The 27802-nt window shown below is 40.8% G+C and overlaps 1 protein-coding gene across 8 annotated transcripts in view; it reads left to right on the top strand.

The window, feature by feature from the left end:
* The window catches only part of ATF7IP (activating transcription factor 7 interacting protein), a 168292-nt gene that overhangs the window by 94117 nt on the left and 46373 nt on the right, over positions 1 to 27802 (top strand). For all 8 annotated transcript variants that reach the window (XM_084634324.1, XM_084634326.1, XM_084634327.1 and 5 more), the window contains exons 5-10: positions 7688 to 7825; positions 9686 to 9751; positions 11388 to 11461; positions 12082 to 12170; positions 12950 to 13585; positions 15874 to 15941. In XM_084634324.1, the coding sequence (XP_084490450.1) occupies positions 7688 to 7825; positions 9686 to 9751; positions 11388 to 11461; positions 12082 to 12170; positions 12950 to 13585; positions 15874 to 15941 (1071 nt within the window). The remainder of the gene's footprint in view (positions 1 to 7687; positions 7826 to 9685; positions 9752 to 11387; positions 11462 to 12081; positions 12171 to 12949; positions 13586 to 15873; positions 15942 to 27802) is intronic.

Here is a 27802-nt window from a genome sequence, read left to right as displayed (position 1 = left end):
CTGCAGAATGGAGGTGTCAGAAATGTTTTTAGATGGAACCCACAGCTCTTCTATTGTAGATCTTTCACTTTGAGTTCTAATGTCTCTTTTCTTTGGACATAATTTCCATATTAACCTGCAAATCACAAAAATCAGTCCACTGACTGTATTTTCATTTTAAATTGCATAAACTCCTGCTTTTATTATTAGATGTTTTGTGGACATCCAAAATACTTGGATGAATGAGAAAAGAAACTCTTGTGCAGGAGGAATCCTTTATTTTAGTGTAATAGTAAATGATCATATTTCACTTATGGGAGGTCATGACCTAAATTGCAAGGGAAGATATACTGTATTGGGAATCAGGAGATCATGAATTCTAGACTCACTGTGTTTTCCAGCTAGCTTTAATAATTCTGTGCCCTTCACAGTCCTTATTATTGATCAAGACCTCCCAGGTTACTTAAACTGGGAATAGAACATAAATTTCTATTATGGCAAAGCTAAGTTTCAGCTACAGTGTCACACTGCCACTGAGTCTGCCAGATGTTTGTGCTTGTCTGTGTTGTCTGAAAAATGGGTCTACTTCTGCATATATAAACCACTGTTATAGTGTGTTATGCTTCATCCTCTCACATGGCTGGTCCACTGAGGATAGTGGCTGCCTGGTGGTATTAGCTCATGTAGGTTGGTCTTTTAGCTTAAGTATTAAAAGCCTGTGCTGAAGATTTGGGGATTAAATCCTGCTGCTGCTGCATAATGGAGGGAGGGGGCAGGGTTGTTGCAGTTCCACATCATAGAACTTACTGTTTACCTAAAGTTCCTCTGCTGCTTTGGGCAATCTTATATTTCCTCAAAGTACAGCATATGCTGATCCTTCCCCAGCAGAACTTGTCAAGCCTGCGAGTATATGCTTGGAAAATTTCTTATGGATTCCACTGCAGGGCTCCAGTCTGACTCAGGCTGAACAGTCCCCTAAACAGTTGGCAGGGGCACCAAGGAGCATGCCTCCAAGCATGGTGACCTCCAGTTCCAGGACTGATAGAAGTAGAACTGAAGACTCCTCCACTGAGTAACATCAGGAGGATAGCAAACATCTTCATAAGAAATGAGAGAAATCCCCCTCCAGGTCTACTTCCAAGAAGATGACCTCTTCCCTGAAATTATCTAAGTCAAGTGAGACTTCATATCCTGGTTCAGGAGGCTCAGGAGCACATAAGGGACACAACCTCCCGTCTCTGAAGAGCAAGAGTGGTCCAAGACCAGCATCATTTGCAGGAGCAGTACCATCTGTGGTACCAACAAAAGAGAAAGCACCAAGTGCCTCCTACCAGGGGAACTGTTGCACTCCGAAGACTGATCGACTGGCACCAAAGACTCTGACCAGAAAGACTCCACCTATGCAGGACGGGAGTCCTCCACACCTCTCCACATCCGGGGGGAGAGAGATTAACCCTGAGGATATAGTCATCATTCTTGGAGTCCCTAATACACTCAGGTCTAATCCTCACAAGAGAGACCCTAACGCCACCAGTGCAGGGATGGCATGAAAGAGGGAGTAGTTTTCTGGTACCTTCCACCAGCTGTGGCATCACAAGAGCCACAGTACCATGCATGGAATTGAAACTACCTTTTCCTCTTCAGATGAATGGGGCCTGAGTGAGTGAGCATCATCACCCCCCCACCAAAGTGGGAGATTAGCCCAGACAGAGGATCCAAAATCTCCTGGGCTCCTTTATATTGTTAAGTTAGTGTACCCAACGTGGGACCACCATGGGCACACTATGTCTTTGGGCCTCAATCATCATTGTACCGCTCTTATTACGACCATGGGACCTGTACATGTGCTATTGTGAATTGGTGGTATTATTACATCAGGAATCATGACATCCCTCTCCTTACAGAGAGGAACTGGAACCCTTCAGGAACTAATGAAGAAGAAGGAAGATCCAGAACAGACAGCTCTGAGGAGACTGTCACCATCATCCCCTAATGATTAGAGGCATTTCCTAGACCTATTAATAGTGCCCTACCAAATTCATGGTCATGAAAAACGCATCACAGACCATGAAATCTGGTCTCCCCCTGTGGAATCTGGTCTTTTGCATGCTTTTACCCTACACTATACAGATTTCACAGGGAAGATTAGCATTTCTTATATTGGGGGTCCTGATCCAAAAGGGAGTTGCAAGAGGGGTCACAAGGCTATTTTAGGGGCTTTGCAGTATTGACACCCTTAATTCTCTGCTGCCTTCAGAGTTGGGCAGATGGAGAGCAGCGTCTGTTTGCCGGCCACCCAGCTCTGAAGGCAGCGCCCCGCCAACAGCAGCGCAGAAGTAAGGGTGGCAATACGGTACCATACCATCCTTTCTTCTGTGCTGCTGCCTTCAGAGCTGGGCAACCAGAGAGTGGCTGCTGCTGACTGAGGGCCTAGCTCTGTAGGCAGCAGCGGAGAAGTAAGGGTGGTCATACCATACCATGCCATCCTTCCTTCTGTGCTGCTGCTGATGGCGGCTCTGCCTTTAGAGCTGGGCTCCTGGTGAGCAGCTGCTGCTCTCCAGCTGTCCAGCTCTGAAGGCAATGCCGCTGCCATCAGCAGTGCAGAAGTAAGAGTAACAGTACCACAACCCCCCCTACAATGACCTTGCAACCCCCCACAACTCCTTTTGGAATCAGGACCCCTACAATTACATCACAGTGAAATTTCAGTTTTAAATTTACGATTTTTAAAATCCTATGACCGTGAAATTGACCAAAATGGACCATGAATTTGGTAGGGCCCTACCTATTAAGTAGGGTCTCTGACACATTCCAAATCCCTGTGGAGGAAGTGCAAGAGACATCTCACAAACTCCTCAACATTCTACAAAGTGCATGGCCTGGCAATGTGGTACTCCCCATTAATGAAGCCATCTTAAAACACACCAACGTGGTCTGGCATGCCCCAGACACATGCTCTCTTTCCACTCCAAAAAGGACAGAAAAGATGTACTTTGTACCAGCCAAGGGAGCAATTTTTATTTACACAGCTTGCCCTGAACTCCTTAGTGGTCCAAACAGTCACTGAAAGAAGCAGGTAACATCAACCAAAATCCTCCACCTCTGATAATGCAGCTAAACATTTGGACCTGTTAGAAAAGAAAGCTTTGTTTGTTTGTTTACGCTTTAGTCAGCCTGCAGTTCTGTAAAATGTCAAAATATGATTGTGCCAATTATTCCAAGTTGGTGGAATTTACTAATAAGCTCTCACAAAAGGACAGAATACAGTTCCATGCACTCATGAAAGAAAGCAAATTGATTGCCAGTTGAGCCCACTAAGCTTTAGTCAATGTAGCAGACACAGCCTCCTTATTGATGATGCTTTATGCATGGCAACAGTAGTCACCATGTCTTCAGTCCTCTGGGTTTCCCAGGAAAGTAGAGGATTTGCCCTACAGGGAACAACCTGTTCAGTGAGAAGACAGATGATTCATTGCACTCGTTGAGGAGCTCAAGGGCACCCCCTCCCGCCCCTTACGGGGGATCTACACTCCAGTGCCAAGGAGGAAATTCCACAGGCAGCAACTGTATAGGCAACAACTGGCATGTCACCCTTTTTATCATCAGAGAGGCTATGAACCACCGAGAAACAGAGGGTGCAGCGGAGCAAGCACAAAGTTCTTCTGCCTACCAACCCCAACCTCCCACTAAGAAACATTTTTGATGGGATCTTCAAAAGCAGCAAATTACTCCAGATATCATGTTCTTCTGCCCAATGTAGTGGCCATCTAGCTCGTTTTTCCCAAGTTTGGCAGAGAACAAGAGGCAAATGGGTCCTCAACATCATTCATACCAGCTACAACAGAGTTTCTTTCCCTTCCACCACCAAAACCCCCTTCCCTTCCCTCCTTCAGGAACCTCTCTCACTCTTGGTTGTTGTTTCAAGAACTAAATTCCATCCTTCATCAAGGAACCATAAAACTGGTGCCCCCTCAAAACTGGGGAAAGGGTTTTTACTTGAAAAAAATTTTTCAAGCGTGAAGGCCCATCTTAGATTTCAAACAACTCAGTATCTTCATCTGTGGATTGAGGTTCAGCATGGTCGCCCTGGTTTCAATAATGAACACTTTCTCAGAACAAATATGACTGGTTTGCAGCTTGTGTTACAAAAGTTGCCTACATCCACCCCTCACACAGAAGACCCTTGAGGTTTCGCAGTTGGTCTGAACCACTGTCAGTACAGGGGTGCCCCCCTTCAAGCCTGCAGCAGTGCTAAGGGTATCTACAAAGGTACAGTAAGTTGTGGCAGCTCACTCCTGGTGCCATAAATCATCAGTTTTCTTCTACCTCAGCGACTGGTTACTGATGACAAAATCTCATCAGGAGGTATGGACAGCAACCTCATGCTTGTCAATCTTCTATGTTCGTTGGGAATCTATGTAAACACAGAATAGTCCATTTTAGTTCCCATGCAGCCTGTAGAGTTCATCGTAGCAACACTGGACTCAGTGCCAAACCATACCTTCCACAGGACAGGTTCCAGTCCATAAAGGAGGGTGGCCTCTTCATTCTTCCTCGCCCCCCCCCCCCCCCCGAAGACTTTAATCATGGGGGTGTCATTGTTAGGGTGGGGCATCTGTCTAGAATTCTATACAGTGTAAGGGATGTTGACTCCCCCAGAGTTTAGAATGCACAGGAGCCTCCTAAAATAGCGTGCAGTTTGGGAGACCTGTAAGAGATTCGTATGAACCCTGCATGTTCTACTGATGTCTAACAACATGACAACAGTGTTCTACATCAACAACCTCCCAGTGTATAGAAGCTGTCAATCTTTGGAACTGGTGTATTCATCACCAGATCACTCTGCCGGCAGTGCAGCTCATCGGGATACATAACTCCCTGGCAGCCTCAGCAGACATTTCCGAAAGACCACAAATGGGAGCTATACCATTCTGTGGTATAGTGCATATTTTGTCAATCTAAGTCTCTGTCTTGGGATCTCTGCATCTTAAGAGAACAGAAAATACACAATCTACACAGGGGTCCAGAAGAGATGCGCTTTTATTTCCTTCGTCAGGATAGCTGATATGTCCATTCCCTTTTTACCTTCAGTTCTGAGGAAGATCAAGCATCGTGATTGCTCCCAGATGGCCTAGACAGTTTGGGGTCTCCAGCATTCTTCAGGAGTCAGAATGCCCATATATCAATATCCAGTCTTTCCCAGACCTGTTGACCCAGGATAGAGGCAAGGTCAAGAATCCCAATCCATCTTCCCTCCACCTGACAGCCCCACACCATCTGTATTGAACCTAGAAAGGACATGTTCGGAAGTAGTACAGGCTATCCTTAACAATAATAGGAAGGAGTGCATGAGAGAGTGCTACACAGTCAAATGGAAAAGATTCTCCATCTGGTCTCAGTATCACCAGATAATATGGTGGGGATGTCAGAGTTCTTTGGGATTAAGTATCTTCTTTCCTTAGAGACATCAGGTCTTTTCCTTAGCTTCCTGCAGGTACGCTTAGCAGCTATTAACTCTTGTCATCCTCCAACTTCTGTGATGAAGCCCACTCTGTCATAGGACCTCAGTCTGGTCCTCTCAGCACTAACAAGGCCTCCATTCGAACCTCTGGCCTCATACTCTTTGTCCCACCTATCTAATGTATGAAGGGTGCCTTCCTGGTTGCAATCATCTCAACTAGAAGAATAGGTGAACTGGGCACCCTTATGGCTGATCTATCATACACAGTCTTCCATAAGGACAAAGTTTCTCTAAGACTTCATCCTAAATATACCCCCATAGTAATCTCAGAATTCCATCTGAATCAGACAGTTCACATACCTGTCTTCTTCCCTAAACTACACATCACTAGTGAGGACAAAATATTTCCTTCTCTGTATGTCTGTGAAGCTTTGGCATTCTACCTAAAGAACAAAGTCTTTTAGGAAACTGCCTAAATTCTTTATATTCTCTGCTGAGCAGATGAGAGGGGAAGTTATCTCTTCCCAGAGACTTAAAAATGGATTTCAAGCTGCATTTTGCTGTGTCACAAATTGAGAAACACCTCTTCTCCATGAGGGGTGAGGGCCCATTCGAGTAGGGCCAAGGCCACACTGGTACCCTCACTTTGAGAATTTTCATCTCCTCAAAATATGTAAAGCAGTGTGATACAGCACGGCCAGAGGGCAGCAGGAGAGTGTTAGAAGAGAGCCTTATTCCCTGTAGAGGGAAGAAAGTTTGCTATAGATTAATTGGAGCACCTGAAGCCAGTCACCTGATAAAACCCCTCTGCTTCAATAAGACAAGAGAAGGAGTTGAAGCAGAGTGGATTGGTGTTGGAGCAGAGAGCAGTTTGGAGGGAAGCAGAGGAGAGTTTGGAGAAGTGCTGCGGTGGACTAAGAAGACCAAGACCCTAGATAAAGGGACACCTGGTTTGTGCAGAGGGAGGGCAGGAAGTCCCACAAGTTGAAGGGCAGGTGAGGGAAGTAGCACAGGGGAAGGAACCGCTAGTTCAAGCGGTTTACTGCTATCCCTAGGGCCCCTGGGCTAGGACCCAGAGTAGAGGGTGGGCCCGGGTCCCTTTCCTCTCCCCTCCTCTAGGACACTAGTGGGGCAGTTAATACCCCAGTTCAGGGGTGAGAAACGGTGCCCTGAACCCTCCCCAAGAAGAGAGAGCGCGAAACCTATCAAAGTAGTGCCGGCAATTTGCCACAGCAGCAAAATGGGGCTCACTCCATAGCTTCCTGAATCAGTACGCTCTCGTACTAGTTTATTCACCCAACGCAGCTTTCAACACAGCAGTCCTCCAGTCATAGACACCACAGAGGTCCTTGCACCCTCCTCCTCCTTAATGAATATTGCTAGTCAGTCACCTACCATGGAATAAACATAGTGTATACACTTGAAGAGGAATACACTCAAAGAAGAAAGATGAATTACTTACCTGGTACAGTAACTGGCGTTTTTTGAGATGTGGGCACTATCTGTATTCCACTCCTTCCCCTCTGTTTCAGATCTTTATGTGTGATTCGTGATAGAGAAGAAATTGGAGAGGTGGTCAGTCTACCCCTTATGCCCTCAGTTTGGAGTATGTGGAGAAAGGTGCAGGCATGGACCAATGGACACTGCTTGCAAAAATTTTCCAGTTTCATGTGCATGGGTCCATGTGCACACACAGTGAAATACAGATAAGGGCCACACATCTCACTTTAGTTACTGTACAACTTCTCTTTCCACAGATGGGAGCATGGGGCAGTTGTGTTGGAGGGAAAACTGTGTCTGGAAGAAATGTGTTAGGCATGTTCCTTCCACTGAATTTCTTGAATTCCGGTTTTAAAATGTCAGCATCTATGGTGACAGAAATACGGTCAGGGAAAGGTCCATTTACACAAAACTTTACCACAGTGCCTTTCACACCATTGTTAAGGATCTTATAAAAACTGCTTTGGTAGGATTATACATATTTATCATACCATAGAGAAATGGATTTGTTCAGCGACTGGCAGAGAGTCCATCTACATCTATTAAAACTCAAGATGAGGAATTCTTTTTTCTAACTCTGCATCTACAAAAATACTTAAATATCATGGTACTGATGATCAGATGGTTATTTGATCGACAGAATGACAACATCAGTCTTTGTATGTGACAAGATGCTTGAATGTGTGCTGTGCATAAAAACATTGGCAGCCTCCCAAGTACTGGTAATATGTTTGCATATTTTTCTAGGTCGTCCAGAGGTTGTTAGAGGAGAAACTCAGTGCCCTGCAGTGTGCTGTATTTGACAAGACTTTGGCAGATCTGAAAACACGAGTAGAGAAGATAGAATGTAGCAAGAGGCATAAAACTGTGCTTACTGAACTACAGGTACTTATGTGTTTTACATGGCACAGTATGGCGTTGTTTAAAAACTAGCTTCTCTCTAGCAATAGACCCCATCTGGCTGCTACTAATGGAAGTCAATTGATTCCTTAAACAAAAAACAACAATCCATTATTTTTGCTGTCGGAGAAGGTGGAATACTCCTGGAAGCAAGTCACTGGTCAGATGGTAGGAGCAAGCAATTCACTATGAAGAAAATAAACCCGTCCTTTTGATAAGTTAATGATTTAGCCATTAGTAAATCACTTTTCTACTCTGCTCTGCCACTTTTTTAGATATTCTTCAAATAAACAACCTGCATGGAAATATGTCTCATTTGTGGTCGCTTAGAGTAGAAATGAACCTATTTTAAAAAGGGGGAGGGGGAAGGAAGGCTGCTGTTGGAAGAATATTTAAATGAAGAAACACCAGTAGACACTAGTTCATGTCCGGTTCCCAGGCAGACTGAAGAATTCTACTGTGATAGGGATATGAATGCTTCCTGTATTAAACAAAGGTGTGGTGTTGCTGTGCTCATTTTTTTTTGAGCTGCCCCAGTCTTCTTGCAGAAAGTGTGGAATTTTCCAAACTTGAGGCTACCGAACACATGTTCATTAGAGCGCTTGACATGAGCCTTGCACAGACTGATCGATCTATGGTACCTAGGGCATTTTCAGTACACCCATCATCACAGTATTGAGGCACCAACCTATGTAGTATAGCTGTCAAATAAATTGAAAATGCATGTGACCTGTGAATTTTTTTTGATGTTACCATACTTACATTTTAAGTTCATAAGGGCAAGGACAATCTCTTTGTGTGTTTGTAAAAAGCCTAGCACAATAGAAATCTAATCCATGATTGAGGCCCTTAGGTGCTTCTACAGCACATATAATTAATATATGTCATACAGATTGCAGCCTTTCTTGTCACCTTGTAAAAGTAGGTAAAAGGTGGGGAGTTTGAGTGAGCCAGGTTTTTTAGATCAGAGTTTCCCAAATCATTGTCTGTGAAGCTCACTGTCTATGGAGAACCAGCAGGTCTCATGGGGATGGCTCCTTGCTTCCAGTTCTTCATACAGCTGTTTCATTGCAAAGAAGAGCCCGGGTGTCTCTAAAATAAACTGGAAATGAGGAGGAGGCAGTCCAGCTGCCTATACAAAGGTCTACTGCTTTGTAGGAAGAGAGGAGCATTACTGGTGCCACCAGAAGTAGCCAGTTATGGAAACTACCATCTGGAGAGGATCAGGATCTATCAATGAATGAAGAAAAGCAAAGGGAATGGGTTCTAGGCAAAATGTCCAGAGTAGGAATAAGAGATGTCTGGAAAGTATTCCAGAAGATAAAAGAACCTGGCATCTGGACAGTATATGCAGGGGGGAAAAAGGATCAGGTGCCAAAGAAACTCAGCTAGAGGATAAGTGAGAGAGGGCAGAATAGATAGGAAAAGGAGATGAAGTGAAGAGCAGAAAGAGAGAGTATGATTAATTTTTTCCCAAATGATAATCCATGAGACATTAAAATAGTTATAAATATTTTCTTAATGTTACTTTTCCAGGTAAGTAGTTGCTGCAGGGATATTGCCTGATCACCACTGGGAAGGGAGGGTGGCATGTGTAATTTCTAGACAGAAGATGGTCCAGACTATCTCTTTAAAAAGTTTGAGACTCCCTCCCTCTCTTGAACTCACATTCTCTCTCACACACACTTGCTTCCCTTGCTGTAGAGTAGTAGTTGCAGGTTGTACCACGTTTCATGGGAAAGACTATTTTGTCTAAAATTGCATTTAACTTATCTCAATGTGTATCTTCAATTGGTCTAATTTTTGTGTGTGTGTCCTGTTCCTATTCCTTCCCCTCCCCCCTAGGCTAAAATTGCTAGATTGACGAAACGTTTTGGAGCAGCCAAAGAGGACCTGAAGAAAAAACAGGAAGTAAGGACGAAAATTGTAGATTCTTTGTTAGTTTTTGCTCAAAACTAGTCTGAGTAATAACCTGTGGAAATACACCTTTCAGTATGAAAAGAACGCAGTAGAAATACAGTTAAACAGTTTCCCCTGTTATGGAGAAAATGTCTACCCTCTGCTAAATGCAGAAAGTGCAAGCGGGTGTTGCCTTAGTTAGTTTGGTCTGATGCTCGGTATGAGACAAATAATTTCAGAAGAGTTGGTTAGCAGGTGGTAATGTTAGAGACTACAATAAGCCTAGTTTCAGAGTAGCAGCCGTGTTAGTCTGTATTCGCAAAAAGAAAAGGAGTAATTGTGGCACCTTAGAGACTAACCAATTTATTTGAGCATAAGCTTTCGTGAGCTACAGCTCACTTCATCGGATGCATTCAGTGGAAAATACAGTGAGGAGATTTATATACACACAGAACATGAAACAATGGGTATTTTCATACACGCTGCAAGGAGAGTGATCACTTAAGATGAGCTACTACCAGCGGGGGGGGAGAGAAACCTCATCTAAGTGATCACTCTCCTTATAGTGTCTATGATAATACCCATTTTTTCATGTTCTTTGTGTATATAAATCTCCTCCACTGAATGCATCCGATGAAGTGAGCTGTAGCTCACAAAAGCTTATGCTCAAATAAATTGGTTAGTCGCTAAGGTGCCACAAGTACTCCTTTTCAATAAGCCTAGTGTTTCCATCTTTTCATGAAAGTTCAAGGACTTTATTCCAATTTTCATTAAGGCCTCTTTACACACTCTAACAGCATAAAGGTGCATTGAAATGAGTGTAATTGGTCTATAGGGTGTGGCAATGTGCACTAGAGGGGTTTAAATTATAAAGAGTTTAGCATGCACAAAGGAACTTTTAGTATCCACTAGCAGCAGTATCTATGTAGGACAGTTAGTGCGCAACATAGTGGTGTGCTTTAAAATTCACAACCCTCTAGTGTGCATTGCCACACTGCATAGACAAGTCTTAAGTGTAATTTAGAACAGTGTAAAGGGACCTTGTTGTAAATGAGAATCAAGTTTGAAGTTCCTACATAAAAATTAAGAAATTAGATGCAGTTCTCTCAGATCGTAGGACAGGCTCGCCTTCAGAGGCTCTGGATCCAGCCTTCCTCTTTAACCTTGGAACAGAGTTTGAAGGACTCTGGAGGGAGCCATGCCCACCTTCCTCCGCAAGACAGATAGATGGCCATGATACAGGGCTTCGGTGGGGAAAGCAAGTGAGTAGATCCAGACGAATATCTCCTTTCTCGTCACGTTTTGGGGGAAAATTTAAAGAAATTAAGAGTAAACAGGGAAGAACTATTTCCTTGAGTCCAGAAAATGTATTTGTAATAAGTTACCAAGGAAAAAGATGGAAACTAAAAGTCCAAATGAGTTCAAGAGACCTTGATTTCCCCCTACTGAACAGCTGGAAGCTGGGATTAAGATATGCCAAATAGGAGGGGACAGTATTCTCCATTGAATGAGCTCTTGGAGCTCCTAAAACATCTCAAGTTCTTATGTCCTGAGTCTATGGCAGTAGAAAGTGCATGTTGGACAAAAATGAAAAAATACAGGGTTTAATATAAAGCGGTAGATTTCAAGTTGATTTATTTCTTTGTAGAATCCTCCAAACCCACCTCTGTCTCCAGGGAAAGCAGTGAGTGATACAGGCAGCATCAGCAACCTAACCTATAGGTGAGGACTAAGAATGCAGCTGTGTGTCATTTTCAAGTTTACTGGAGTAGGAATTTATAATTTGAATACTGAGTTGTGCTTAGAACAAGTCCAGTAAGAGATTTTGCTGCATATAATTCAGTGAATATCCTGAGTTTGTGCTAGTTTAATATTCTTGCATTTTACCCATTTATAATGCCCTTTCATTTCTTTCTTTGCTGTTCAGCTGTGAACGCATGCCTGTTCTTTTCATGTTACGAAAATCATATATTTACTACAGGAAATGTAAACTTTGTTAAGGTAGTGCCAAATATTGAGTAGCTAGTAGTAATACTTTTTTAAAAAGGAGTTAAAATTACCTTTTAAAAAAATGTTAGATATTTTTATCGGGAAAGGTAGATTGTGTACAAGTGCATTAAAAGTACTGAATGAAGTTGGCAGTACTGTGGTAGAGATGACATCATGGATTAATTTACAGGAAAAAAGTATTTAGTAATAGGTGGATATTGAAAATGACATAAGTACAAATAGTTTAGATAATTTTTTTTAAAACTACTGCTTTCTCTAGACTCCTGTACTGCTTGTTGGTACACCTCAGAAGCACTCACTGGGAGATGCTAACATAAACCTTTATTCCATAGAAATGCCAGCACAGTGAGACAGATGCTGGAGTCCAAGAGAAACATAGGAGAGAGTACATCAACACCTTTTCAACCCCCCATGAATGCAGGTAAGAAGCTTCGCCTGGTCTTCAAAAATGCACTTTACATTTGACACTTTGTTGAAACAAAGACTGCATTCCTGAAAATTGTGAACATCAAGTCTTTTTTCTACAGAATCATTTTCTACTAACAAGTGTTGGCCAGATTAACTACATACTTACTATATAGGCAGTTGCCTAACTTTGGCCCTGATCCAGCAGTTTTGTTGCACGTAGTCAGATGTCATCCCCTTTGACCTCAGGAGGACTGTATATATCTGCAGGGGTCTGCCTGTGCATAGCAAGTTATAGAACTGGGGCCTTGGTCTCTTATAATTGTGCCTTTGTAATTTCTCAATAACAGGTTGTAGTATTGTTTCCATAAACTGAATTTTTACAATTCTTACTGCATTTTATCTTTGCAGTGTTTTAAGTGATGGATAAAACTTGCCTACTAACACTTTCTTGAAAATATGAGTTCAAGATTATAACACTTCCCTGCATCAATCATGTATGTGTATAATTTTGACACTAAAAAATGCCATCTATTTATTTCTTCAGGGTAGAGGTTATATCTTCCTATATATTTGTACAGCACCTAACACAATGGGGATCATATACTGATTGGAGCTTTGGGCATGATTGTAATAGAAAATATAAATAATATTTTTTTAAAAGTTACATACTGTCTGGCTCCCCTGGTGAAATTATTAATCTAATATTGTGTTTTCCCATTTTTATGCTGTTGTATTGATGTGAAATTGCTCATTTGGTACATAAACTTAGAAATATTTTTGTCCTTTCTGTAGTGTCTACTCCAAGTCTTGCTGCTCCTCAGACAGTGGTCAGTGGACATCCCAAACCTCAGACTCCTGTGACTTCCAGCTCCTTGACAACATCAGTTCTCCCTACAGCCAACACAGCTACAGTAGTTGGCACCACACAGATGCCCAGTAGCAACACTCAGCCCATGTCTGTCTCACTACAGTCTTTGCCAGTAATTTTGCATGTTCCAGTTGCAGTATCCTCCCAGCCTCAGCTCCTGCAAGGCCACACAGGGACTTTGGTCACCAACCAGCAGTCAGGCAATGTTGAATTTATATCAGTACAAAGCCCTTCTACTGTTGGTAGCCTTGCCAAAACTCCAGTGTCTCTGGCGTCTACTAACCCAGCTAAACCAAATAACAGCCCTTCTGTGTCCAGCCCTGGTATTCAGAGGAACTCTCCAGCCAGTGCTGGGTCAATAGGGACAACACTGGCAGTACAGGCTGTTTCTACAGCACATCCTGTTGCCCCAGCCACAAGGACTACTTTGACCACAGTGGCTACTTCAGGACTGTATAATCCTACCAGCAATCGGGGTCCCATACAGATGAAGATCCCACTCTCTGCATTCAGCAGTCCAGCTCCCACCGAACCAAGCACCGTCACAGCACCTCGAGTTGGTAAGCTATGCTTGAAAATTAATTTTGGGAGTGGAAGAGAGAATAGATGTGCAAGGGGAACATGAAGCTTTTTAACAGGCTAGAAGTGGAGTTTATTCATATAGGAATTTTATTTGCTAAGAATGGTTTACTGAGACAACTTCTCTAGACTAAAACCTGTCAAAACTGCTTAGACCAAAAAAGTGTCTGGTTTTTAGGTTTCTGTTGGACATTTCTGAATTTCTTCTAACAATAAATGACACACGCACTTTTGCCTGCTAAAGTTTTCTTTGTTTAGAATTGGGTTTAAACCACTTGATGCCAGAAACTCCCAGTCTACTATTAGTTATGTATTTATTTTTAATGCAGCCTTCCAAAATGACTGCATTACCGCAGGGATTCTCAAACTTTTTTTTCTGGGCTTTCCATTTGAAAATATTTCAGGCTGTGATTGCTATCCCCCAAAAGTGATAGCAATTACAGTACACGCTCGTAGGAGCATACTTATGGTATTGCCATCCTTACTTCTGCACTGCTGCTGGCGGCAGCGCTGCCTTTAGAGCTGGGTGGCTGGAGAGTAGCGGCTGCTGTACTCTCCTTCCGCTCCTGCTCCCCCACCCCTTGGCAGTATTTTTTTGGGATCTTGTGACCCCATACAATAGCCTTGCGATTCCCTTTTGGGTTGGGATCCCCAGTTTAAGAAATACTGCTTTACAGAGTAAAGGCACATTACAAGGAAAGTAAATACTATACCGGTGGCATTACAATATTGTTGCACACATTTCACAATACAGCAGAATAAACATAAACAACCAAATAAGCAAAGTGAACAAATGAATGCTAAACTAGTGTCAAAGCAAAATGTATCAATTTTGTTAAAGCAGAGCCTTCAAGCGCAATGAATGTTTAAAAATGATACTACGGTAAGCAATTGAAGTGCTTTCCTACCATCTTCAGCCATTTGGTAATGCTGCTGCTGCTTCTCTGCATTTCTAGATTCAGTTGCCATATGTCAGGTGGAGCAGTCTTGAGTATTTTTGGGACTAGTCCTCAGTGTTTCAGGCTGAATGGGTATCCCAGTGACAGAGAAGCAGTACTGCATATTCATAGATTCTAAGGCCAGAAGGGGACTACTGTGATCATGTATGAACCCTCCTGTATAACACAGGCCATACAACTTCCCCAGAATAATTCCCGTTTGAACTAGAACATGTCATTTAGCAAAGCATCCAATCTTAATTTAAAAATTGCCAGGGATGAAGAATCTACCACAACCCTTGGTGATTTGTTCCAATACTTAACTGCCCTCCCTGTTAAAAATGTATGCCATATTTCCAGTCTGAATTTGTCTAGTTTCAGCTTCCAGCCATTGATTGGATCTTGTTATACCTTTGTCTGCTTGACTGAAAAGCTCATTATCAAATATTTGCTCCCCATATAGGTACTTGATATAGCCATCTATTTAATAGCTAAAATCAACTATAAAAAAATTATACCATTGCATGGTAAGGTAAATGCAAGCAGAGCTTGGCACCAGAACTGGTTTTATTTCACCTTTTTGTCTGAAATTACACATTCAAACTGCTTTACTCATCAAGCTGACACTTGTTTATACCGTATTCAACTTTTAGATCAGAACCCATAACTAACTGTAATCTTGCTTTGCTTAGCACTTCGGAGTAGGAGTTTTCCCACTCTAACGAGCAAGGACCACTGGGAGTTTGCATTGTGTGTCGGGAATATATTCCCCAACCCCTTTAACATGTATAAAATGAAGCCTCCAGGATCTCCCTAGTAAAGATGCAGTGTCTGTTCAGAGAGCAGTCCTTTCAAACTAAACGTTTCTGTGCATAGTCATTGTATCTGTGTTCAGAGTCAGTTTGCACTAAAAAATGTGAATACATATCTTTATTTTTTACTTTGTCTGTCTGTGTAAATACAGAATAAAGAAGGATTTGGGGGATTTTTGTCGTGGAGATTGCTAATGAGGTATTCCAAATATACATTTAGAACACTGAGACCTCTGAGAAAGAAAATGTGTGGCATTATTAATGGACTGGAAAGTACCTATGATTTTATATCTGCCATCCCATCTACATTTTGTAAAGCACTTTGAGAGCTACATCTGAAAAATGCTGTTACAGGGTAGAGCATAATTACTGTGGACTAGTTTAAGTCAGTAATTCAGAGTTGCTGGGTATAAAGCTTTTAATTTTGAATCATTAACATTTCCACCAAGTGTATTTTTTATCATTGTATGTGTGACACTGATTAGATATTGCAAATGAACAATTTCTTGACCCCCCCAGAGAGCCAGACAAACAGACCACCAACTGATGCTTCAACAAATAAGAGACCAACTGAGAGCACAGCACAGGTAGGTTGTGGTTTATGCTTGTAACATTCTGAAGTTATAATCCACAGGAGCATAGTTCTTCACCTGTCTCTCCCATCCTGCAACCAAACAACTTAAATTCCTTGTTTCTTTCCTTTCTGGTTTTCCTTTGTAGCATTCAATCCTTGGTTTTGTTTTGTTTTGTTCGTTTGTTTGTTTGTTTTTTCTTCTGACCCATAGTGTTACTGGAAACATGAACTCTTGGTAATATTTGCAAAGATTCCCAGTATAATTAGGACCAACAACTTTATGTAAATAGACGAGTTAATTCCTTTCTTTCAAAGAACACTAAAAACATGTTTGATACAAAAGAACACAACCCAGGTTTGTCTACAGCTTCTGAACTTTATTTGAAAGTCGCAAACCTGTGAAATTACTGCAAACTTCTCCTTGCCTCACTATGCCAAAGGACTGTCAGATGGGAATATATGAACTGGGTATCGAATATTTCAGTTCTGTGTACCACACCACAAAGTCCCTCTTGTAGAAATGCCCACTAGACGATAAAGAAGAATCTGCTGTTCTCCCAACTCCTCATGTCTTGGGACCTCTTTTGAACTTGCATTGAAGTGAAATGGTAAAATTAAATCATTTAAAAATTAAATATTGTATTTTAAAATTAAATCCCCTCCCACAAAGTATGGTATTAATGAGAAGTAATTCTACTGAAGTCAGTGGAGTTTAACTAGTATATAAACTGTGAGAGGAAAATGAGGACAGTAACTTTTATTGTGTGACTTGCCCCTGTTTAATGGTATTTCAAGATAGTGTTCAATCTGTAGGTCAGGAGAAAAACCTTCTGGGCTGGTGTTTTCCCCCCAAACATAATAGCAGTAGTGATTTGGCATAGCTGACAAATATTTTAGAATGACCAATCACTGCCATCTGTAAATGATGTATTGACATTGAGTTTCTAAAAATGGTAGCTTGGTACTTAATTTTTCTTAGATACCTGTGGATTATAGCTACAAAAATGTGATTCATACTTGATAGGTATATATATATTTAATCTCTGGAATACAGAAAAAATTGACAGGTTTATGGATTCAAATCTCAGTTGTTAATGTCATCTTAAGATATATATTTAAGAATATTTGATGTTTGGCAAAATCTGAAAGCCGGCAAAGATTTTGCAGAAACAACCCCTGTTGGTGGTGATAGTGGTCCATCTAAATGGTGGGTGTGTAGCACAAAAGGAAAAGGCGCTACGCTTTTCCGGTTTTCAGCTTTTTGTTACATTATATGTTTCAAGGGCTGCTTTCAGTGAAATGAATTAAAGCATGTGTAATGCCATGGTTACTAATGATCTAAAAATTTTAAAAAATTTGGCTAGAGAGGTATGATCTTAAGACATGCCATGTCATTTTAAAAAAATCCAGTTAATGCCACCTGCTTTTTGTTATGTAAAATCCAAAATATTATGTATTACTCCGCACTTCACAGCTCTCAGAACAAAAAGTAGTTCGCAGTGTGCCGTATACCTGTGGCATATTTGATGGTACAACTTTGATCAATTGTTTCGAAAACCAGTTGAAACAGGAAGAGACTTCATCAGACAGTAAAGAGCCAGTAGAAGCAACACAGACGAATTTTAACTTCCCTGAGGATGTCCTGTTTGGCTTGGAGGAGGAGGAAGAGGATGCTAAGAGCATCAAAAACACCCACAAGCAGACTGGCTGGGCTGCTAATCTACTAAAGCAGTGGCTGGCTAAAAATGGCAAGGATCCTAGCTTTGAATTGGTGCCAGTAACTGAACTCAATGATATTTTAAGAGAGTTTTATTACACAATAAGGAACCATGATGGAAATACCTACAGTGTGGCAAGTTATAAGTCCATGCGTGCTGGCTTGAACCGGCATCTCAAAATGCTACCCTATAATCGTCAGATTTGCCTAATGAAGGACAAAGAGTTTTCCAGTGCTAACATGGTGTTTGTGAGTGTGTTGAAGATGCTGCGCATGCAGGGGAAGGATGAAACTCACCACCACCCTCCCATAGCAGCTGAAGACTTACGTAAGATTAAGCTGTCTGGGGTGCTGGGGTTACATAGTCCTCTGGCACTGGTCAACAAGGTGTGGTTTGATTTGCAATTGCATTTTTCCAAACGAGGGAGGGAAATCTTAAGAGACTTGGCTCCAGATGCCTTTGTTGTTGAGAAGGACAAGAATGGGCGACGTTATGCTATGTTTAGATATCCTGGCAAAGGGAGAAATGCAGAAGACCCCCATAAAATGGGTAAAATGTACGATATGCCAGGAGACCCAAACTGTCCTGTTTTTTCCTTGGAGCTTTATTTGTCTAAGTTGCCACCTGAACCCCCTGCGTTTTACTTGCATCCGTTAAAACTAACGACAGAGCAGATGCGAGAGCAGCCTGTCTGGTACAAACGAGAACCTATGGGAGTGAACTACTTGGGTACAATGATGCCCAGGATAAGTGTGGCAGCCAGGCTGTCCCAACGATATACCAATCACTCTCTCAGAACTACCACCATCCAATTACTATGTGAAGCAGGATTGGGGCCCAGAGAGATCATGGCAGTGACAGGCCATCGCTCTGAGTCTGCTATTAGACATTACTGGGGAGCTGCAGAAATTCGCTACAGGGCCTGGTCGGATATAATGGAGAGTAACACTCCCAATTATCTCTATAACACTATTCCAAATGAAGTGGTAAAAGAACCAGTATCTGATGCTTCCACTTCTTCCATAAAACATGTCATTTTAGAACAAAACAAAATGTCATTACTTCCTAAGAAATCTATTGTACCTGCCAGCAACCATGTGACACCTAGCAATAATGTGACTTTAATCCCTGGGGGACACATGGCTCTGAGTTCTAAAAGTCACATGATGTTGAAACACAGCTCTTCCAAGGTGCTTCTTCCCAAGGACATAACCAGTGTGACTACCAGTGCTCTTCAAGGATGCTATAGTGAACCTGTGTTTATAAGCCGTGTGATAAAACAAGAACCAATGACTTGACACATCTATAAAAGGAATCAATTGAGATTCATTGCTAAGGTAGAAAAAGGAAATGTTCTCCTGTTGATTGAATTTTTTTTGCACTTGGGGCATTAAGGAAATTTCTTACTGCTTAGTTCAGCAAGAAGTATCCTGCCTCTGCCCCCTGAAGTGAGCTGTGAACAGAAATTTTGAAAGAGCGAGGCTTGGAGTCTGCATGACCTTTTACAGCAGCTGGGACTATAGTTGGTCAAGCAGAGCCTTTAAATAATGCCATCTTCAGTAAGTGTTGCTTTATATCTTACACTTACGGAGAGTGTGTGTTTGTTGTCATACCATCATGGGCCTGCTGGCGATGATGTAGCCTTTTACAAAGAGGAGAATACTGATAATTCAGAGGAGTAGGCACAAATACACTACAGGTATTTATACATGCACTATCACCCAAGCAATTATTTGATCACCTTCTCTCTTTCTGTCCAAATTGACTGCATCCTTATTAGGACAAGAACTGGGATTGTGCTGGTTTTAGCATACTTCTAAATTGACTGTCATATACTTGTACTGATCTGGAGAGTTTGGGGTTTATTTCTTATTTTGCACTTTTGCAAGTCTCCTCCTTCCCCTTTCATAGTGCTAGGTAAGGGAAAAGTTCTTAAACATTCTGGTCCCCAAAGTCACTTCATGATAACTGATATCAAAATGCATAGCCTGCTACTGGTACATGGGAAAAATATTATTATAGCAACTGCAAAGGAAATAGAATGGCCCCATGAAAGGCAAATAGGTACAGCTGACATGCTGTTTGTTTGCATGTGTGCGTGTGTCTTAAATATTTGTATATCTCTCCTGTACTGGATTTCCATCACATTTCACATTATTCCTGGCCTTGGCACTTGGCAGGAGTCATGAACATTTGAGTCTGTTTTTTCCCGTCCTTTCCAGAACTGAATGTACCATTTGGTCGGCATATGCAAATTAAGATAAAATTGTTAATATACATGTATCAGTGCAGTGGAATCTTCCATCAGATTCCTTCACCAAGAGGAAGTGTGTCAGGAAGTCTTGTTCTCTCCCAACACATCTTAGAAATTACTTAGTTCGCCCTATGGACTTAGTATATTAGTCACTGCCTGATTGCGGCAAGTTGATCCTATCATCACATTTCACAAAAAAGGGATTTCTTACAGGCTACAAATTTAGCACCTGTCAGTGAATGTGTTAGAAATAAGTTCTAAATGCTGCTTCAGCAGTGAAGAACAGTAGGAATTGAAAGGAGTAGGAGGAGTTAATTTTAAATGAGCCATCCTAGAGAATTTAGCCCAATGATTTTAGTACCTCTCGTTGCCCTTTTCCATGAATTTTCTTAAAAGGACACTGGCAAAGTAAAGATCGTATTTGATTTTTTATTTTTTTTTTTACCTATTGTAACATGTAATACTTAAGATTATGATAAATGAAAGCTAAGAGAAAATATTTTTCATGCTACTGATTGGGCCACAGGTTAAGAACCACTGCATTAGTGACTCCTGTAGAAACACAGTAGACCCTGTATTATCATTTTACTGTAGGATGAAGCAAATCAAGCTGGGGTGTGAAGGAGAACAACTGTTTCTAATATCTAGAAAATGGAGAGACAACCTAAATTCTCATAATATAGGGGAGCCATGTAATATCCTACTCCAAGGCATAGGAATGCTAAAGAATTTGAGTAAATTAAGGTCCTAAATTAGGGATTTATTTAAAAAAAAAAAATCATGGTTCTGCTGGACTAGCAAGTTGAATCGCTTCTTCTAAAAAGCGCTTTGTCCAGGTTTACACATAATGAAAATAAATGCATAGCACTTTCCAGACTACCCTTTATATAGAAAAAGAAAAGAAACTTTCTCATCCTTATAATCTTAGGTAGTTCTGTGCTGTGACTTATCTATAGTTAGAGAACAACTGTTTACTTTCAACTTGAACAATATCCAACAGAAACAGTGCTGTTGATAGAAAAAAAAAAATCTTCCTCTTTGTCCCCTTTGCTGCTTATTGTGGTCATACTTACCCACATGCCCTGTTCTGGTCTTACTGCGTTTTGTGTGACTTACTGTAAAGGCATACTGCAAGGCTAATGGTTTCAGTCTTTGGGACAAGGCTAGTTGGTGATTATATATAATATAAATTTTAATTGGACTTCTATTGCAACCACTTCTGTGGGGAAGATTTTTTAGTAGCTTTTAATTGGCCAATTTCTGAAATTCAGTTTGGGATTTTTTGTCATTAACTACGTGTGCCATATTGTCAGCATTAATTTGACTCCTGCTAGTTTGAAACTGTTGATTTGCAGTATGACTAGATTTTTCTTTTCTTGTGTGGGGAAAAATTTCAGAAGTGGAAAAAAGCTGTTTCTGGTTGGAACAGGAGTATGTGCCTTCTTTGAAAGTGGGTTATTGCTAAAAATTGGTATACATTTTAATTTATTTCAAACCTTTCTTAGCTGAAACAGCCCTCTGTGCCATTAGAAATTAAATGGGTACCACCAAAGTTCTGTTTTAAGTTCAATAAAGCTGAGGTAGGGGAGCAGGATGATGGCTCATGATATGTAATAGGATATATAGAGCATTTTATTTCTGTTGAAAATTCAGATATGACCATGGTCAGGAATAAGCAAAATTATTTATTATATGAGAGCTATTTGGTTTCAGTCCAGTTCTTTGCTAGCTTCTGTGATGCAGACACATATATCAACATTTATGCTAATTGGCCTCCTTATTAGCAGTGTCAGCAGAGAGATGAGGAAAAAGGACATGAAAACTGAACTTACCTATTCCCCCTCTGTTTAGTCCGCAAAAGAGAAAACAGAGGGGAGATAAGTTTAAGTACATAAAAGGTTTTTACAAGGAGGAGGGAGAAAAATTGTTTTTCTTAACCTCTGAGGCTAGGACAAGAAGCAATGAGCTTAAATTGCAGCAAGGGAGGTTTAGGTTGGACATTAGGAAAAACGTCCTAACTGTCAGGGTGGTTAAACACTGGGATAAATTGCCTCAGAAGGCTGTGGAATCTCCATAGCTGGAGATCCTTAAGAGCAGGTTAGACAAACACCTGTCCGGAATGGTCTAGATCAGCATTTCTCAAATGTGGCCTCATGGGCCACCAGGATTTTTTCTTGCGGCCACAGCTGCCTGGGTGGTGACTGGGGGGGCAGAGCAGCGGCTCCTACCCTGGGGTCACCCCCTGCCTCCTTCTGGAGCCACAGACACTGTAGGAGCAGGCAATCAATATTAGTTCCCCACCTTCCTGGGGGCGGTGGGGCTTGGGCTTTGGCTTCAGCCTGGGGTGGTGGGCACCAGGCTCTGTCCCCCAGCCATACGGCTTCAGGCTCTGGCCCCGGGCTCACTCCTTCATGTCACCACTGGCCCCTGATGCCTCCAGGCCCCACCCGTGCAGTAGTACCCTAGACTCCAGCCCCGGACTCACCCCCATCACCCTGACGCCTGCTGCCTCCTCCATGCTCCCATCCAGTCCCCCATTGCCCTGGCCCTCCTGCCTCCTTACTCACCTCCCCATCCAGGTTTTAATTTGTCCTCCAGCTTGCCAAGGATGAGTAAGTCTGCTGTGCAAAGTGATATTAACAAATATACAAATATCACTTTTCACAATAGCAGACTTACTAGCTAGCAAGTCTTCAAAAAAAAAATCAAACAAAAAAAGCAAAACATGCAAAGCACCTTATTTGTTTTTCTAATCTCTTTAGGCCCAGTAAAGAATAGGGACAACTGTACATTATTTTTATTATTGAGTCTGCAAAAAACCCTACATAAATAAATTACAATGATTTGGACATGTATATGTGCATATTTATTTGTTTTTCCTAAAATTAATTCAGTATTTTAAGAAAAATTGTCATAGCAGCCACCAGCAAGAGTTGGTGGCCGCCCTCTGAGGCCACCCAAAAATTTGTTTTGAGAACCCCTGGAGATAATACTTAGTCCTGCTGTGAGTGCAGGGGACTGAACTAGATGACCTCTCAAGGTCCCTTCCAGTCCTGTGATTCTATATGGTCTCTCTCTTCCTTAGTCATGGGCAAGATACATTTGAGGGCAGCGTTTATGTGCAACTTGTACTGCCCCTACCTGTAATTTACCTGTTATAAAAACAGAATTTCAGTCTCCAGACCTGTCAGTCTGGCACTCTTATTAGCAATTAAAATTAATTGAAAACTATCTAAATATGACAAATGCATTTTAAAAGAATTTGCTACTACTCCTGTAATTTCTGTAATTGGACTTACTCCTGAGAAGCTGAAAAGTGTCATACTAGTTGCAAAATGTGTAGCCCTTACTTGCCATATGGAGCTTAGTTTTTGGAAGGGTGTCTGCCATTTTTAGGAACTAGCTTCCATTTCTCAAGGCAGAGTTGATTGTCATCAGGGGCTCCCAAGCACTGTGGCAAATGACTGTGTCCTCTTTCTGATACACCCAGAAACTTCAGTTTTAAATCCCCTTTTCATGCTAAAACCTTGGTGCCAGGAATCATGGAGGCCTTTGTCAGAAAGAAGTCCCATGTTTTGTCCTTTCTGCAAATAGTGTTGGGAAATTTCTGCTGCCAGCCTGAAGGGAGAGCCATAAATTCCAGTTGTGCTTATAAAGTCAGCCCAGCTCCTCAGAACATGCTGAGATTTTTTTTTATGCTTTTCACTGCTATGAAAAGAATTAATTCTGACCTAAGCTACAGTATGTGAGATCTAGAAAATCAATTTTCCTCATTGCATGGACTTTCTCTGTTACACACATCATCACCCCAGGAACCTTAATTGTCCAAAATGTCAGAGAGACAGGGTTGAAATCATCTTAGTGTTACTCTCTTTTTAATCTGTCATGTCTGTTTTACCCTGAAGGGTTGCACACTGGTAATTAGTTCAACATAGACAGATCTACCATTAAGCAGCAATTGATCAATGGACCTTCAGTTTGCAGCTAACCTGGTTCTCCTTTTTCTATCCTCCCACCCTACCTCCCCAAAAGAAAACATAGGGAGAGGAGAGGAAAGCTTATTGCACTTACATTTTATAGTCTCCTTTTAACTTATCTTAAACTTTCTCTTGTTCTTACTATCCAGTCACTGCCCCTTTGATCATGATCCTCCCAGTGCCTCAGGATCTGGAAGTATAATTTTGAAAACATGGCAGGCACTTAATATAAACCTTAATATATAAATGGTTCTATGGAAACAGATGTGATTTCAATTATATTTAAAATCTTTGTTATAATTTTTGAAGTATTTTTATTATCCTAATTTTGATACCTGATTTATACATTATATGCAATATATACTATGTATAAACACAGGACTGTGACATAAAGAGAGAATATACTGTCTTTTAATATATTGATGAAAGACATATGTTGGAGGTATTAAAAATGGCTGGGTTGAAATCTTTACCTGTTCAGTGATGGGTACAAACTGTTGTTAAATCCTTGTATCAGTTAAACAGTGGCTTCTCCTCCCTTCCCCTAATCAGGGGTGCACTTTATCCTTTCACAGAACAAATAAAATCCTTTTGAGTTTATGCCTTATCTGTGCATTTTATCTTTTCAGCTAACATGGTTAGTGACCCATTTCCCATTGTTTCCAAAACTCCCTGACTTGTTTGGTTATTAATAGAGCTTCTTTGAGGGCACTTTGTTGACAATTCTAAATTCACTTGGTAAGGTGTTGATAAATAAAATACACTTACAATTTTCTTCTCCCCTCCCCTGCAATATGTGATAAACTTAATGAATGCAGAGTCTGTTGGGAAACAGTGTGATCAGAGTGGACATGTCAGCTTTAAAGATTTATAAGCAGCTAGTAATATACATTTCATATTTTTGAAACATCACTGATTAAAATGTTTCCTTGTGTTTCATATTTTTTTCACTGAAAATAAACATGTATATATTATGTATGTAAAACAAGACACTGTTTTTTATGTCTCTGACATTGAAGGTATATTTGTGCTGCTAAGGTTCAGTTATTTCTAATCTGTAAGGTGGAATCTTTACTTGAGACTAATTCTAAGTCCAAGACTTGGGCTTTGTCTACACTACCACTTTTGTTAGTAAAATTTTGGTAATGAGGGATGTGAAAAAAACACTCTGCTGACTGATATAAATTTCACCAGCAAAAGTGCTGGTGTGGACAGCACTTTTTGTTGTCAAGAGAGGCTCTCCTGCCAACATAGCTCTCTCTTGCTGGCAAAGAGCAGTTACCCAGGAGACCTTACAGCTGCACAGCTGTAGCAGTACAGCTGTACTGCTGTAAGGTCCATAGTATAGACATAGCCTTAGATTTTAGGGCAGTACAGAAACTGTACTAATGTGGATTAACATCCCATCACTATTTGAGCGCTGCCCAATTCAACAACATGCAGTGCTTCTGGATAAAGCAGTGCTCCTCCAAAACCTCCCAACTTTTAAAATGATACATCTTTTCCCTGAGACCCTGACTATGCTAGGAAAACTCTCCCAGTCACTAACAGCTATCTTCTACAACAAGCAAAATTTACTAGTGTTTACAGAGCTGGGTTGGGACTAGAAAATTCAGCCAAGTGTTAAAATATCTAGATCAACTTCTTTGTGCCATTATGTTAGCCACAGATAGCTTAATACAGTTCATTGTATCTACTGCTTTAAACCTTGATTTTTTTAAAAAAATGTATTTTTTCTCACCAATTGTAGTATTGGGATCTTCCCTAGTTCATGCTCGCCTGTCTGTGATGCTTACCATTTTTAGGTGGGCAGTGGGTTTTGAGGAAGTGAAGTAAATGTATCGCCTTACAAAAACAATGAAGAGTAGAGATGTTTGTGTGTGTGTGCGTGCACACGCATGTGTTTGTTATATACCCTTTTAGTTACATGACTTAAAAATGCAAAGCCACAGCAACAGAGTAAGAAATGTATGAAGTGCTATCTCAGTTGCTTATTCCTTAAGAAATTGCTGTTAGAATAGAATTGGCTGTGCTAAGGATCCTAATTTTATCCACTAATAATTTTTATGTTTATGGGAGAATAGATGAGGCTTAATTAAAAATCCCTATGGAAATAGAGCCAATTTACATTATTTGAAGAAATAAAGAAATGAAAGGGTATATGATAAATAGGGGTATATTAAAACTGGTTACTCTGCTGATCCCTTTTTTTGTTCAGACTTGCTTTGTTCGTTTGAAGAAAGTAATGAGCAGTTCTGAATGGGGGTAAGGGGAACACTATGGTCCCATCCCAAAGATACTACAGAAAATGTCTGTTGGCAGTACTTCCGCACCCACACAATGTTAAAATGAATATTTCAGCCATGTGAAACTCTGCTTGTTTGGAGTAAAAGGCGAGTAAACTTAGCTTTTTCGTTATTGTCATTTTCATCATCTTGGTAAGAGAGGGCAAATAGATATAGTGCCTGGGTTGGTAAATTTTCATGACAGTTTTGCAAGGCTGGAATATTTAATACACTTTGTAGGAAGGAAAGAGCATAATTGCTTTGGAGGCCATAACTATTAAGTGGCCATATACATCTGATTCTGAAGTAATCTGTGGGGCTAAAATATGTTGAAAAATGCTGAACTTGTTACTTTACAACCAATTCTTAGTGTGTGGTCAAAATTTGTAGTTTCATATCCAGATGAAAAAAGAGACAGTGCCAGGCCCCAAAACACCCTAGATAAGCAGAGTACTCCCAGTTTTAACTCCCCCCTCAAAATTTTAAGTGTGATTTTGCTATTATATAACGCCTTGGTGCGTCTTGTATGATTGTAATGTGATGCTGCACAGTTTTGTCTGTTTTAGAGCACTCCAAATTTTTTTTTCTGTTTTGTTACTGTAGAAACTGTTCTAATATTAATAAAAAATGGTCTGTATTCTGTGGACCTACCACAGATACCCTTCAGAATCTGTATCTTTACTAGGCTGGAATGAATTTTCAGTTTTGCATTTTCAATTTTTTTAAAGTTTTCTTTTCTTTTTTAATTAAATGTTTCTTTATATAAAGCAGGTGGCATTACATAAATAACCATGCGTTGTTATTTCTACGTGATCAGCTGAACCATGGCGTTATATGATACCAAAACAGCTTTTACAATTATATATAGTGTCTGATTTATAAATAAAATAGTGGAAAACACCTGTTAACTTTCTCCCAAATGTTTTCCATGCAGTAAAAATCAAGGTTTTACAGTGATAAAGAAAGGTCTACACATATATTTCTGTGTTTAGCTGCAGTACCCAAAAGGTTCCTTTCCCAGAGTTCCATTCATTAGTGTACTAATAATTGGTGTATATTGCCTGATATGGCAGCCACTACCTCTCCTTAAGACGATTCTCACAATTGTAGCTGTCTTGATCAGACCATTAGCCTCCTTAACCTTTTTTGGTCTTAAATTTCTCCTATCTCATTCCCTGTATTTTAAGATTTCTCATAGAAATGAAATTCCTGCTCGTTAAATTGTAAACTGGTATCAGCCTTGTATATGGCAGAGGATGTCTTAAAGGCTTTCTGGTGCCAAGCTCACATGTTGTACCTTTCTCTGCAGTGTGCTTTACAGGCCGCATGAAAAACAAAATGTTTCAAGTCTGTGAAAAGTTTTAGCTGTGGAATGTAATGTGATAACTCAGCCCAATATCTCCAAACTCCAAGTAGTGAGAGGGGGAATGACTTCAGAATCAGTAAAGCACCATGTCATTACTATAAAGAACCTAAGGCTTCTTTTCATTATACTGTGGGATGACTACTTGGACATAGTTACATGCTTTCAAAGAACTTTTACCCATTTTTGTACTATTAATAGTATGCACCTAGATTTTATTGCAAATCTACATGGTGACATCCTCCCAAATGAAGGCATCTTCTTGCAGTTACATGTT

The sequence above is a fragment of the Lepidochelys olivacea genome (assembly GCF_965140295.1).
Source record: "Lepidochelys olivacea isolate rLepOli2 genome assembly, chromosome: 1".
Lineage (NCBI taxonomy): Eukaryota > Metazoa > Chordata > Testudines > Cheloniidae > Lepidochelys > Lepidochelys olivacea.
Note: the sequence above shows the minus strand (reverse complement) of the source record. Positions and strands in the feature narration are given on the sequence as shown.